Raw genomic sequence first — 16,207 nt, 5'->3', positions numbered from 1 at the left:
TTTATTTCAAATGCAACGACCTAACTGTACAAAAGCTTTATGTACAATTTATAAATGAGATGAAAAGCTTTTGTAAAGCGATTAGTGCTCCGAGGGGAGGATGCTGCTAACCAAATCCGACATCAACCAATCAGACGTGCTCTTTATTTAAAAAGAAACGCGTACAAGAGAATGACACGTAAATCCACCAATCGGTGTCATCTGTTTCTTCGGCGCGTTGAAAAGCAGCCAATGAGATTCGAGGACATGCAGAGCGGGGCGGGGCTTGTGTTCAGTGCGCATTTGCTCGACGCCATTTCGTGCACTCGTCTGGTCGGTGTCTACTGAACGAGCTGGTACGGACTGTATCCACAAAACAGTACAGCACCGAATTTTAATCATTTTTAGTCTTAAACTCCCGGTGAGTATTTTGATTCGAGAGATTTTTGTCACTTTTTATTTTTGACTGACTTTGAACTATCTTTGGAGAATTTTTGTGGTTTTTATTTTTTATTTTTAATGCATTTTTCTGGTCATTTTCTGCTTGGCTTTGGTGGCGTACATTTTGTGATGCCGTGGTAGAGCAGTGAAAAAAAAAAACATATATGCTTTGAGAGGACCGCACCATTTTATTTTTATTTTTCAAAGTAGGAGTTATTTTTCACCCCATTTTTTGCAGGACTACTGCTAGAGCAGCTGGTTTATTTGTTTTGTTTTTTGAAGTTATTGTGGAGGAAATGTCTCATGGACCGGTGGTTGTGTTTTCAAGATGGGGTCGTTTTTCCCTCCATGTCCTGGATTCAGAATATTTATCATGTTTTAAGACCATTTTTAAGATGACAGACTGTTTTCCCCAACACGAGTAGACTATTTTTATTCAGCTGTAGACATTTGGACTGAGCATGTCCTTTTTAATACGGTTATTTGGGCGTTATTTTTGCTCCTATTTTTGAGGGTCGTTGCGTTCCAGAATCGTGTCGATTGAATTTTCAGGCGACGTTTTTGCAGGTTTTGATTTGTTTCAGCACTTTTAATGGACTGAGAAAACACGTTTTCTGCCTCATGCAATTATCTATTTCAAAGCATGGACCATTTTAACACTTTTTACATTGCATCCAAGGTCTATGCGAAATCATGTAAACGGTCAATCTTTCCATTAAAAGTACATCAAGAATGATAAATTGAGCTGGTTGCATTACTATTTATTTAATAAATGTTTCAAGAAGTGGGCCAAAATCAGTATTTCTGCCTTCGCTCATGTGCTCAACTGCCCCATGCTGCATCTATTCAATTAGATATTACATCATATTTGTGTGTAATCCAAAATTTCAGCCCATGAAGAAGCTCTTGTTGAATGTCTTGATATGAAAATTATATTTATGTCCTCCCTCCCTCCCAACAAACAAACACACACACACACACACGTATTCGTGTAAGACTTGCATAATATTTTCAATGCAATATCACATTTGAAAGTGGTTAAATTTGTTTTCTTTCTGTGCTTGATATAGATTATACAAGTATTTGTCATTTGTTTTGGTTAATGAGTATCTTAAATGAGTATATGGAGTGCACCAAATCATGTTTATCACTTGGCACACATCAGCATCATACTCCAGCTAAAACTGGTTTTGTTTTTATCAATAATGTATGTGTAGATCAGGGGTTCCCAAACATGAGAATCATACACACCCCGAGATATTGGGTATGAATAACCAGCCTGTCCACCACTTTCATTACATTTGGTTTATTTTATTATCTCAATAGTGTTTTATTATTTCTCTCAAGAATATGTTGTACAATTATTTATATATTTGATTTGATTATGGAATGTGGGGGGAGGAATTACATTGTTTACATATTGTAATTGAATCAGTTTCTCTCTCTGGTTTATCACAAGAAACGAGTGTTGTAATGTGACTGCAAAGACAGGATCACTACAACTTTAAACAGTGTTGTTTAATGACATGGTATTGATTCAGTGTTATCTTTTATTTTCATTTGACTAAATTAGATTTTTCACAGAACTTGTGACCCACACTTTGGGAAACCCTGGTCTAGACTCATGATGTCTTTGTATAGATTACAAACATACATGTTCTTAAGTCATGAAGGTCACACTTTCATAATCAAGTCCACATTTTACACCAAATTTGTCTTGAAGATGCATTAGCCCTATCATAGGCTAGACTTCAGGTCTGTCAGCCCAGTGCACTCAATTGGTTAAAAAAACATTCCCCTTTCTTTAGTGATCTAAAAGGGGCACATCTCAGATGTTCATTTCTGATTTTATTCATTTTGCTTTTTTTGTAGTTTTTGAGGCAGCTTTTTTGACCCACGTCAATCCGTAAGTTGGTTTTACTTTATTCTCCACTTCCGCACCAATCTTCCTGAAAAGTGTGCAGACTAGACTCCCGTTTGTTGTGTGTAGCCTTTACTTGCTTTCGTCACCTTTTAAATCTGCCATAGTTTAAAAAATACTTTATAAATAGTGTATAGACCTGTGCATTTTTGTTTAGTTCAATTAGAGAAATTTTCATAGTCTGAATTAGCTTAAGCAAACAAGCTAGCAAAACACTAAACCAAAGACACACTGTTTTTCTGAGCAACACTTAGAGAGAATCCCAACATTTGATACTGAGGTCTTATTTAGAAATTTGTGGTAGAGGACAATTGCAAGTTTACGTCTACTTTTTCTTCATTTCATGTCGTTTAAACATATTTTCTGTCTTTCACCGCCCCATACAAGTGCAAAGATGAGTCTTCAGCATGTTGGCTGCCATGATAGATGCTTCAAGAACAATATTTAAAATTCACATTTTAAATTCATTGATTTCCCATGAACTTTCATTCTGAAATACACACATTTACACCATTGCATCTTCATTGGTCAGGGGTGAAAACACTGTATTTACGGTATTATCATTTGGTCTTGAGTCTTGACTTTATACAGTAATGCTTTGCTATTGAGACATTAATCCTTTCCACCATTGAGAAAACAATATTGTCTTCAGCACATTTTACTGTTGACAATTTAATATTAAGACATTGAAATGGTCTTCATTCTCAAATTCCTTGAGGAAATACAAGGGCGCATTCATACAGTAATGTTAATATGCAACTTATTACCAATTACAGGTCCAAATTTCCCTAAATTCATGTTTATTATCTATCATGGAGCCTGAGGAGAATTTGAGTTTTTCATTTGCACAGACCTCTGACTCTCTTTGGCCTTAAACTTTCATCTTTATAATACTGAAATTTCCTACAGACACACTGATATTCATCTCTTTGTGTTCAGTGGTCTGTAATACAGATTAATGGTGTGTCTTAAGCTGTGCCGAGGGCATCACTTGATAGGCATCTTTTAATCTCCTTTGGCGGCCGTTTCAAAGGGTTTTTTCTTTTATCATTAGCGCAGGATTTGATGCGTCATTTCGTCACGTGGCTAAGCAACATCACTCTATTTGACACTTTGACATTTCTCCCCTAAATTAAAAGGGTTTTAGTTTGGGATTGAGTGGGTTTAAATAGCACAGATGAGATGGCTGTTCTGTTTCACTTGGGATGTCTGTCTGGATTTCATTTTCTTTGCCTCAAGTTTTGTACACCAACCACTGGGTGGCAGCAGCCGATCACTAGACTGCGTGTTTGACCTTGGGAAAGTGTTAAAATTGGTGTGACGTCTGTTAAAAGTGCGGTGGGTTACATCACCCACCCACACAGTACGACCTTCACCCACAATGCACTGCTGAGCAGCAGCTCAATGGTGTCCAATAACAACCCTCTTCTCTCCAACAGAATCAGGCAGACAGACGACTCGACCTGAATTACAGACAAAATGGAGTGAGTTCTGACTATTCAACCCCCAACATCCCCCTCAGCACTCTTAAATCTCTCAATGTGAACGTTATGTGGCGGTCTAAGCGTCCAAAGATATTTCTAAACACCAGTTTGCCACTCAAACGTGCCATAAGCATTGGAAATGATCCACACACATAGTGTCATAGTGCTTCTTAAAACCAGATACATTTTAAAGACAGTTCCATGCATATTACTCTTCATCAAACCCATAAACAAAGCAAAGCGATAATAAAACACCTGGATGATTAGTTTCACTTCTGCATTTTTAGTTTGCATGCAATCTCTAAAGTCAGCCCATAAATATCTACGTTACTCGCCCAGTCCTGGTGTGTGAAGATATGAACACCGTCGCCCAACAAACTGCATAAACTACAACATACAAGCCCTTCTAGTTGATAAGTGAATCTTCTGATTTCAAATGTACACCCAAGCACATTATAGTACAGGAAAGCTTCATATATGGCTGCTGTGGCTCTGATTTTAAGCATACTAGTTGATATAACTTATGAAACCAATGTGAATTGATGCTTAAACATTTGATCTCGATTGTTACAAACTATATATCTTGGAAATGTTTGTTCCTATCCCAAATGTCTTGTTTTCTGGTAGTAATAACAATGGACCAATTGAAAATGCAAATAGATCTGGACTGTAATCTTCATGTGGTTCTGTAAGAATTAATTTAAAGTCAACATGAAACCAAAATGGACCACATTTACTCAATAATAATGTGTTTCTGGTCTTATTTTGAGCGATTTGACAGTGCATGTTATCATTGAAGTAAAATGGGTTGCGAATGACGTTTCATGTTGACATGAACACTAACTCCAGAACTGATCCGATCTCACTAGCTGGTTTCCATCCACTTATTTTTGTCAATTTTGGGTTATTACATTAAAAAAAAAAAAAAAAAGTATGCACTTTTGTATCTGATAAGAAGACATGTGCATGAACTATTATGGGAAACGACAAAAAACTCTGACTTTGATCAGATAAATCTCATTACACAGCATCTCAAATGTTGTTTTAGAGTATGTTTACTTGACAACAATGTACTAAAATTGGAAAAGTTTTTCCTTTGTGTTTGTCAAACGATGTCAAAACGATCGCCGTTCACACAGATCCTCAAACTACTAAAAACACTGTATTCTGCTGCCATGTGGCGATGTAATTTTGTAAAGAAGCACTACGCGCCTATAGACTAAGCGTAATACGCATGACGTCACCGTTTTCACAAATTCGTGTTTTTGTAGGTTACACAGAGACGATAACGGTATAGTTTTGAAACACGTTTTCCATTTTTAGTTGAAAATAGTGTCGCGTAAACGGCCCCTCAATCATTCTGAAATGCCTGCGCTAAAGTCTGTCGTCAAAATGATTTGGTTTAATTCCCTCCCAGAACGCTCTCAGATGGTTGCGTTCCCAAACATCAGGCATCCAAACTTGAGAGAGGACATGAGGCTTCCCCGGTTGCAGCAACTTCCTTTTTATTATTGTTACTTTGCATACGTTTCCTGAGAAGCAGTGAATTTGTTCTCTTGAACACATGGGATGGAAAGTGTTTTATGCGATATTCCAAATTTAGGCTACGCTTACACGACAATGAAAGAATGGAGAAACGATAGAAACAAAGTTTTTCCTTTGAGTTTTCCGCGTACAGACGACACCATTGTCAAATCGATCCCCATTCACACTGAACCGTGAAAACGGCTAAAACGCCTGTATTCTGCTGCCAGGCCAGTAGATGGCGATGAAGCACTATAGACTGAACACGTAATACGCATGTGCATGACGTCATCGTTTTCAGAGATTCACGTTTTTGTTGTTTACACGGAGACCGTTTTCAAAACTTTGCGTTTTCAGGCACCCAAAACGCCGTTGTCGTGTAAACGAACGGCCAAAACGCATAAAAAGTTAAAAATTTTTAGTTGAAAATGGTTAAATTCGCAACTTTGGATGGAAACAGCTACTGAGGCCATTAGTGTTGTTATCGACAAGCTAATTTCTCGTTTTTCTTTCCCGTCTTTGTCAATCTTCTGCACCCCTTCCATTCCTCTCTTTTCGCCCAGACATTCCCCCACAACCAGCAGCCTGATGGCCAGTAACGTCACCAACAAGACGGATCCGCGCTCGCTGAACTCCCGGGTCTTCATCGGGAACCTCAACACCATGCTGGTGACCAAGGCTGATGTGGAGGCCATCTTCAGTAAGTACGGAAAGATTGTGGGCTGCTCCGTGCACAAAGGCTTCGCGTTCGTCCAATACGCCAATGAGAGGAACGCCAGAGCGGCGGTCGGCGGGGAAGACGGGAGGATGATCGTCGGACAGGTGCTCGGTAAGTATATTTCAAATCAGCAACTAAATCTGATATTAACAGTCCCATAAAAGCGTACATTTAGTTGCTGATTTGAAATGTCAATTAAATGTGAATTTGGCAAGCAGTTTTTGAGTATTTCCCCATTTCAGTCATTGGGAAATCTCACACAAATTCCCACTGAAAATCAAAAGAATAAGAATTATATTTTGCTTAAAGTAAAGCGTAATTTATTTATTTTTTTGTATCCTGACACAAAATCTGATATTAACAGTCCCATAAAAGCATACGTTTAGTTGATGATTTGAAATATGTCAATTAAATGTGAATTTTGCTAGTAGTTTTCGAGATATCAGTATTTACCCATTTCAGTCATTGGGAAATCTCACACAAATGCCCACTGAAAATCAAAAGAATAAGAATTATATTTTGCTTAAAGTAAAGCCTAATGCAAAATCTCAAGAATAGGCTTTATGCATGCAAAATGTGTTTACTCTATTTATTTATTTATTTATTTATTTTTGGGTGGAAGCTATGGAAATAGCACATTTTACAATAGCATAAGTAAATAAAAACAAAATGCAATTTTTATGATCCCTCTTACTTTTAAAAGTATAAACTTTCTGCCAAACCGTACCGGTAGCATTGAAAGATGTTTTACATGCGTGTTAAATGTCTACATGCATGAGCACCTCATGTTTACAATTACATTCATTCATTTAGCAGACACTTTCATCCAAATCGACTTGTCTCGTGGTTTAATGTTTAATCTTTCTGCTTTTTTAGATATTAATCTGGCTGGTGAGCCAAAACCTCATCGGTCAAAGACTATTAAACGCTCTGCAGGCGATATGTACAGGTTTGCATTTTATATAATTTTTCTATTTTATATCGTTATATAGTTTGAGTAGAAGTTTTTTTTCCCACCTTTAATTCTTTGCCTTCTCCTCCCACAGTCCTTCGTTTGATCTGGACTATGACTTTCAGAGAGATTACTATGACAGGTGAGCTCTCGCTCTTGAAAGATTCATGCACGGTTAAACTCATCAAACGCTTTTTTTCATTATTCATTAAAAGTCTTTAAAGGGGTCATCAGGTGCCCATTTTTCACAAGTTGGTATGATACTTTAGGGTCTTCATGTAAAGTTTGTAACACTTTTTTCTTTTTTTTTCCCTCCTCAAAAACAGCCCTGTTCACAGCGACCCGTTACGGTGCGTCTCTTTAAATGATAATGAGCAACTGCATATTATCATATTGCTCAGAAAACCCAAAACGGCTTGATTATTGAGAGTGTTTAGGCTTTTTGGGGATTAGGATTTTTTTTTTTTCATTGTATGGTGGTTGTGTCCACACACTGCAAAGATTTACATTTATATGCAAACACCATTAAAAAATGAAATTTGCATCCGATGACCCCTTTAATGTCTGTCTGAAGTGGGATTTGACAGAGTGCACGATTCCCGGAGCGTGTGTGTTAATCTGAGCATGTGTGTGTTTCAGGATGTACTCGTACCCGTCACGCGTCCCCCCGCCTCCCCCTCCCCCGCTGTCACGAGCGGTGATCCCGTCCAAGCGCGCGCGAGTGAGCGTTAGCGGCGGCAGTCGCAGGACCAAGAGCAGCTTCTCCTCCAAGAGCAGCCAGCGCACCTCCCGCACCAGTGAGAGCTTTCCCTTTACACTCTTCATTCCTCAGGGGTCCTACGCAGTTTGAAAAAAAAAAAAATAAATATATATATGATAGTCCACTTTAGACATTCCACTAACTAGAAGTAACTTGCAACTACATGTCAACTAATGCTGAGTTCACACTGCACGATTTTCGCCAGTAGTCGGGTTACTATTCTTTTCACACTGCGTGACTATCTGGGGTAACACTCAGTGCTGTGCGATGAACGATGGATCGGCGACAGGAATGTTTTTACACTGCATGACTTTACAAAAGAAAGATTAGCCGACAACTCTCTGTTCCGCAAACTACGCTTCACAACCAAACACACGCGAGAAGTGATCACACGTGCGAGTTCTCGAGCAAGACTAATTGTTATTAAAAATGATAGCCTACAAGAAGGCTTGTGATTCAAATTGTCTGTGTGCTGATTTGCAGCGAAAAGGAGAAGAAAAAGCAGTTTATGCGGAAGGGAATGTTGGGGAGACGAGAGCAAGGATTGTGTTTCTGCAAAGAGAGTAGGGGGTAAATAAATAATTTTGCAATTTGCTGCTGGTCAAGCAAATGTTTGTGCTTTGTTTCTGTTTGATATCATTGTAAATAAACCTATTAAAATACTGATATTGTGGTCTATAAGTCCTCCCCGAACTCCCCGCTGCTCTGTATCTTGCCCTCTCATTGGCTGTCGGTCATCGCCGATGTAGTTTTCAGTCAGAACACATTCACACAGCAGGATTGTGAATCGCCGACAGCTCCAGATATTTAGCAAGCCAAATATCTCACGGGCATCTGCGATTCTCCCGGCGATTCTCCCGAAACGATTTGCCTATGATTTCGGGCATTTGTCGCGATCTCACAAAACCTGTCGGCGAGTGAAAATCGGGCCTAAAATCAGTGTGAACTCAGCATTACGGTCATTAGACTGTTAGGTTACGGTTAGATATTAAGGTTCTGGTTTGGAGAATAAGTTGACTTGAAGTTGCCAAGTGACTTATAGTCAGTAGAATATCTGTTTATCGGACCAACAAAATAGTGTTAGCAGATATTAGGCATACTAATACTCTAATGACAGATAGTTGACATGTTGTTGCAAAGTTACTTATAGTTCGTTTAGAATGTCTAAAGTGGACTATCCAAATAGTGTTACCTTTTTTTAAATATAATGTCTGGATAAGTATGGAAAAATATTTGTGTTTCCAGAGTAGGCTATTGCCCCTATTTAGTTTTCTAAAAATTAAATGTATCTCATAAGCAGAGTGTTTTCCTGGGTCTCGAGTTTAGGGGCTTTTGCACCGGTAACTTAGAAACGACACCATTTTCAACTAAAAACGTAAAAAATGTATGTGTTTTGGCCGTTCGTTTACACGACTAGGACAGTGACAGCTTTCCCACACTGGATTCTCCATTTTCTTTTTACACTCCCCTCTTTATTCCTCAGGGTTCATACGCATATCTTTCCATTTTTCTGGGCCAGTTTATCAGGAATGTTTAATCAAATGTTTCTTGAGCATCAAATCATCATATTATAATGATATTCTGAAGGATCATGTGACTCTGAAGACTGGAGACTGCTAAAAATCCAGCTGTGATCACAGGAATACGTTACACTTTACTATATATTCACATAGAAAACGGTGGTTTTAAATTAATGTTTTATAGATCTAATATATGTAGCCTTGGTGTTTTTGAGCTTCTTTACTGGGAATCTTACTGACCCCAAACAGTAGTGTACATTTGGGCTAATAAGCGTGTGTGTGTGTGTGTGCAGTGAGAACTGATGATCTACAAACCATTAAGAAGGAACTGACTCAGATTAAACACAAAGTGGACTATCTGCTGGAGAGCCTGGAGCGCATGGAGAGAGACCACAGCAAGAAATCAGGTACGGGCCAGTAAATTCTGGTTTGTGGTGAAAAATGACCACCTTTACATATGGGTGGGCGATCTGACGATTTTATATTGTGACAGTTGATGGACCCCATTGACGTCCAAAAATACTATGGAAGTCAGTGGGGTCCTTCAACTGTTTGGTTATAAACATTATTCAAAATATCATTTGTGTTCAGCAGAAGAAAAACTCATACAGGTTTGAAACGACTTGAGGGTGAATTAATTATGACAGAATTTTAATTTTGAAGTGAACTATTCCTTTAACGTCCAAATCAGTCAAATCATGTAACCTAACGTCGTTTATTTTAAAAAGTGTTATTAAAAGCGCATTAAACTGAAAAAGAGACGGATCCCTAAGAGCTTTCTATTGCGAGACAGAGAAACACGGACGGGCAAAAGTATACTTGGGGTTTCAGACGCGCCTCTAAACGGTCAAATATGCACACAAATATGTTGGAGTCTGTCTTGGCATGTATTTACGTAAAGCCAGTCAGTTAAGTTTTAAGTTGGGAAAGAAATTGGATGCGTGTCATTATCTTAGATCCATGCATTCGGTCTTAAAGCCTAATGAAACACCTGCTGTCTGTCATTAATGTTCAAGACAAAATCACTCGCTGCTCTTGACTGAATAACTAGTAGATTTAATAAGAATCAATGTATATTTACAGTGCAGTGTTTTAAAGGGTTAGTTCTCCCAAAAATGAAAATTCTGTCAGTAATTTCTCGCCCTCATGTTGTTCCAACCCCGTGAGACTTTCGTTCATCTTCGGAACACAGGTTAAGATATTTCTGATTAAATCTGAGAGCTGGATCACTCCTCCATAGGCTTCTAGACAATTTCATTCTGCCGGCCCAGAAAAGTAAAAACATTGTTAAAATAGTCCAAGTGGCTACAGTGGCTCAACCTTAAGTTTAAGCGACGAGAATACTTTTTGTGTGCAAAAAAACCAGAAAATAACGACTTTAATCAACTATTGATTTTCTTCAGTGTGGGCCTCTGAGTGAGTTCACGAGAGTCACGAACGCATGCGCGAGAACTGAGAAGATGACACTGATGGGTCTCAATGTCGTGTTTAAAATGGTTCTAAAGTGCATTTCATGGATGTCCGAATCGTGAGAAACCAACGAGAAAACGTAATAGTGCCTTACCAATGCCAGGCTTACCTTTCACACTTTCCCATCAAATGATCGTGAGCGTCGTCATCTCAGTTCTCACGCATGCGTCGCGGCGCTCTCGTGAACTCGCGTCACACACCCACACAGAAGAAAAACAATTGGTGAATTTTTGGGTGAACTAACCCCTTAACTCTTGATTTAATGACTACTTGACAACTGATGGTTTATTGCAATACTGTGTGTTCCAGTCTGGATATTCCCGGTAATACATCTCAAAATTGGGAAGATCGTGATTCATATAATGGATTGTGATCGTGATATGAAATTTTGAAAAGATTGACCGCTCCTACTTTACACAATCGCTGATTATTTCTGCGCAGATGTGAAGGGCGCTAAACCAGAGGAGGTTTCGCCACAACACTCCAGCGGGAAGAAGGAGCGCGAGAGCACGGATATGAACGACTACGAGGACGAGGGAGACCTGCTGGAGGAAGAGGAGGTGAGAGAACCAGAAACAGCAGAGGGAAGTCTACTCGACTCAGCGTTAGTTGACTATAGTGTTGCACGGTGTATCGATACTTCAAAAGTATCGCGATACTCGGAAATGAAAAACGTCACGATACCTAAATTTATCAGTATCGATACTTGAAAAAAAAAAAAAAAAACGCCTCCCTATGGACGTCTGTGTTTTTTTCCTGACGCACGCAGCAAAGAACCTGCCGCTGTCAGTGTCATGTGACAAAACACTACAGCGAGATGGCTGCATGTGCGAGCACAAGTGGTCCACGACTCGTAGAAAAAGATGACGCGAGGAGTGACATATGGAAGTACGTTGCCTACCTTGCTCTGTTGCACGGTGCACTGATACTTCAAAAGTAAATCGGAAATTAAAAACGTCACGATTCCTTAATTTATTAGTATCGATACTTCTAAGAATGACCGCGTTCAAGATTTGTAAGGCCAGTGACACACTGGCTGCGTGTCGTGTCCGTTTTTATTTCGGCTCCCATGTTAACTGCCTGCGTGACACACGCGTCTGGGCGCAGCTCGAGACGCGCGGAAAACGTGTGCATGCTAGAAATAGAACCGACGCCTATTTTTCACTGCTATTTATGTTTAACATGAAGTATAGGCCTTCCACAACTCTCTCTCCCACGTCAAATATATCACCAATGAGGCTTATCATATGTTACCAATATTAAACATTGTTTAATATAATCGCTGTTCATATTTTTATTCAAAGTTCAGAATCAAGATAAAGCTCTTATGTTTCTTATGATAAATGAGATAATGCTGCTAAATTTATAATTTTTTTTACCTTGAATGTCATTGCTCTAATGTATTTTTTATATTTTGATATTTCATATTTTGTTCAAATGTTTAATATATCTGCTGTTCATATGTTCATTTATTAGTGTGTTATATGATTAGAATGTTGTCCCGGTTTTAAAATAAAGCACAGCAATGATATTTGAGAGTGTTTCTCCCTTTTCAGGAAAAGTATCGAAAAAGTATCGAAATCGCAATACTTGACTTGGTATCGGTATCGAAACAATAATTTTGGTATCGTGACAACACTAGTTGACTACTAGAGGCTTAGCCGACCAACATTTTTAATTAGTCGTTTAGTCGCAGAGTAAATTAGATATTAGTCGCAAATCACGCAGGCTGTAACGGACAGATCTTTGACGGCAGGAAATCCAAACATTCGCCTATCATTTATCGACCTCAAATGGTCAATATCACTTGAAACATGTAAGTAGCAGCACTTTACAAGTCTGCTAGATAAATATAAATAAGTATAATAAATATACCCGAGACGCATATTGAAGCGTTTGTGTGGAGAGCTCTTACTGCATGACATACTGGCGCCGGTGCCATCCGTTTAACTTAACATACTCCGTCATTTTTGGTCATACAGAGAAGAGTAATGCAAACTGGGAAGGGTCGTCTTTTATTTTTGTAAACTCACAAAACGTTGTTTTTTTTTATAATGTCGCTTTCTGTTGATTCGGTCTTGAACTTGAGCGCATCGCGTAAATGGACCGAGACTAAGCCTATACTTGCCTCACAGACATGAGAAAAATATTTATAGAAATCTTGAAATTGTTACATTTCAGTGAACAGATATTCTCAGATTATGTAATCCGTATGAAACGTCGACTTGATCTCTGTAGCCGAAAACACATTACCAATAAATTATTAAAATGTTTAGACGGTCTCAATCTGTTTGTTTTTCACGACACATTCATAATCATTGTTTGCCGTTGCGCTGTGGCAAGCTTTGTGTGCATGTGAGTTAGGGCTGAACGATTAATTGCATTTGTGATATGGCGATATGATGAAATGCGTTTTTTTTTTTTTTTTTTTTTTTTTTTTTTTTTTAACTGCAAAGCTGCAATTACACTCTGGTCACGTGACACGCGAGAGTAAACCAGTCAGCACTGCAGATGAAGCATCAACTTTGCACGCTACGTGTGCTTTATAAACAACCGTATTCTGCTTGCTTCTAATTCCTTTGTCACACACACACATGCGACGCCACTCGACACCAACCTTCCGAGAATCTTTCATAAAGTTCGGAAAAGTTAAAGCGAATTACAAGGACATTCGCGGGCTTCATTGCACAAGATATGCGCTATGAGATGCGCACGGTTTGCTTGATGTTACTTTTGTAGTCTCGCCCGCCGGTATTTTACTTACAAATGTTCTACGAAGGCATCATATGTCTTTTGGAATGCAGTTGGCTTATATATTAAAAATATGAAAATCACAGACAGAAGCTGCTTTCAATTTCAAATACTCGCGCGCTTTGCGAAGAGTGCTTGAGCATGCGGCTGTGAGCGACTCCGTCTACGTGGTTGAATGTACTTGCATCTCAAAATGCATTTATGACACGAAATTAATGTGGCACAGTCAGTTATACTTGTATCTTAAGTTATTAAACAGACAGTACAAACCACATCTTATAGTTTCAAAAGAGATGAAAACGTTCAGACAGCCTGCTCTTAAATACTGAAAGCACTCTTTGTTTATTGATATTTTTTTCCCCCTTTGTTATTTGTTTTGACGCTATATTAGTTAAAATTATTAACATGTAATTGTATTAATTTAGTTTTTTAATGTGTAATTATTATAAGTAGGCCTACTTATAATAACATATGTAATTAAATATTTTAAGTTTTATTAATAAGATCAATTAATTAAGAAAAAAATTAGATCGGCTCATGAGGTGCCTTAAGATTCCCTTCCCTATTTTACAATGATTTATTGCTTGTTTTTGTTGAATAATAGAAAAGATAAAGAGCTTAAAAAATAATCGCATATTAAATCGCAATCGCAATATTGGTAAAACTAAATCGCAATTAGATTATTTTCCAAAATCTTTCAGCCCTAATGTGAGTGCTGATTAGGCTATACGTATTTTATATTGGCAATTAAAGGCACATTATTATGATTTATGGCTTATTAGTACAAGCGTGCGATTAGTCGACTAATGGGACTAATGGGTCGAGGGCAGCCCTAGAGAAATCCCATATCGCCGCGCTCGTATTCACTCTACGCATTTGGTGTGTGCAGATCAAGAGTCGAGGAAGAGAGGATGATGACGAGGAGGAAGAGGAGGGTGAGCAGGAGGAAGGAGAGGACGATGGAGACAGCGCCAACGGAGACAACTCTTAAACGCCACAGACACGGACACACATGCATGCTCGCCGTGAGATATAGAGTAGATCCTCTAACCCTTAATGCACAACTGAAGTTACATTTCATAAGTCCAGAACGATTTCTAAGACTCTGTGGATCATGATAGCGAATCTCTGCTTGATAAATGACACTTTTAGACTGATCAATCGCATGATTGCAACTACCTTACTCTGAGATCCTTGCATAAAAAACAGCCAGATGGTAAGTTTTCTGCTGTAGGTTCGATGCTTTTGGCGGTCTATCTCCAACATTGACATTAATGCACAAGTTTGCAGCAAACTTACCATGTCCAGCTGTTTTAAGACTGGCGTCCTGAAAGCTCGAGTGTGTTTGCGTGAGATTTGGAGGAGGAGCTACTGAGCTAGATGTTTTATGATTGGATTTTTAACAGATGGTTATAGGTTGTGAGTAGCTGAAGGTTAGAGCAACAAAAAAAAAAAAAAAAAAGTTTTGTTAAATAAACTGCTTAGTTTGTCAATACAAATCGACATCCTAAACCAACTAATGTTGGTATACTTGGTGGGACAGTGGTTTAGTGATTGACAAATTGATAGGGCCAATCAGAATGCATCAAATTTAGATATTAGAGATCTTAAAGAGACACTAACGTGCATTTTGTACTTTATCAATTGGTTTGCACTAACCGTTTTCTGCCAGTACAAACAAATTGGATTGTGAAACCTTGAAAGCAATTGCGTTCCCACTTCAGACACGTTCAGGTCCTTCTGGTTTTTTGTTTTTAAAGTCTTCGACCACTGCGTTAGTTAGTGATGATAACAGTGGCTTGAGTTTGAGGTCATTCACATTTTAAACCAGCCTGTGCAGAAAGATATTGCGTTTAATACCCAAGAACGTCTTTCTTCTCCAATGCTTTTCATGGTTCTTGTGGTTGTGAAACCTTTCCTGTCCAGATCCTAAAAGCACTGTGCGTTGTAGTCCTCTTTCCCAACACACACTAGACAATTATTAGATTGGTTTGGCTTATATTAGTCTCAAATGACTCTCCTGAAGCTCTTGATGGACCCTGAACTCATTCAGTAGGTGAAGTTGAGTTCAATCGTGTGTGTGTGTGTGTGTGTGTGTGTGTGTGTGTGTGTGTGTGTGGTTCAAGCTCAACAATGTTCCTCTAGGACTCATTTTGGGAGTAAATGTATTACTCGTGCTGACCAGTGGGCGGCAGTGTGGCCCAGTTCTGTTATTTAACCTCTCAGAAATACTGTATGATTGAAGTAAACCTTTTTTATATTCCATAAGGGGTCACTGAGTGCGTGAGAATAAGTTTGGATTGTACAGTCAACGTAATTTTACCTATCGGTTTGTATTTGTGTACAGTGACACTAAGGTGAGTTTGCTTCTGATAAACACCAGATGTGTTTGCAGCTTTTTTGTTTTCTTCATTTGTTCTGTTTGTCTTTTGTTTGGTCTGTGTATTAAGTTTCAATAAAACTACAAATGTTCATGACGTGTGCTGTTATTGGAGCTTATTAGACTGCTAATTGTTTTCAAAAGTTCTTTCCAATTATTAGTCTTACCAGTAATGTTTCTTTTCCCCCAACGAGTAGTCATGTAGTGTGACCAAATGCCATGTTTTTTGGATTTAATTGCATGCAGCCTTAGAACAAGCTGACACCGATATTTGAGTGAGGCCTTCAATCGTATTGATTCACTTTAG

General features: G+C 38.6%; 1 protein-coding gene across 9 annotated transcripts; it reads left to right on the top strand.

The window, feature by feature from the left end:
• Positions 1-284: 284 nt before the first annotated feature.
• Positions 285-15,992, top strand: hnrnpc (heterogeneous nuclear ribonucleoprotein C). Of its 9 annotated transcripts, none has more exons than XM_084108123.1 (11): positions 290-400; positions 2,293-2,326; positions 3,781-3,825; positions 5,913-6,049; positions 6,944-7,016; positions 7,114-7,161; positions 7,346-7,369; positions 7,659-7,816; positions 9,593-9,706; positions 11,211-11,329; positions 14,410-15,992. In XM_084108123.1, the coding sequence occupies exons 3-11, from the start codon at positions 3,821-3,823 to the stop codon at positions 14,509-14,511; spliced, it is 780 nt and encodes a 259-aa protein (XP_083964249.1). In that variant the 5' UTR covers positions 290-400; positions 2,293-2,326; positions 3,781-3,820; the 3' UTR covers positions 14,512-15,992. The 9 variants fall into 9 exon arrangements, with proteins under 9 accessions (XP_083964250.1, XP_083964252.1, XP_083964245.1 ...); XM_084108118.1 differs by having other exon boundaries at positions 5,913-6,178; XM_084108124.1 differs by lacking the exon at positions 2,293-2,326 and having other exon boundaries at positions 285-400.
• The last annotated feature ends 215 nt before the right edge of the window (positions 15,993-16,207 follow it).

The sequence above is a fragment of the Abramis brama genome (assembly GCF_963993115.1).
Source record: "Abramis brama genome assembly, chromosome: 3".
Taxonomy (NCBI): Eukaryota; Metazoa; Chordata; class Actinopteri; order Cypriniformes; family Leuciscidae; genus Abramis; species Abramis brama.
This window is presented reverse-complemented; position numbering and strand designations above follow the sequence as displayed.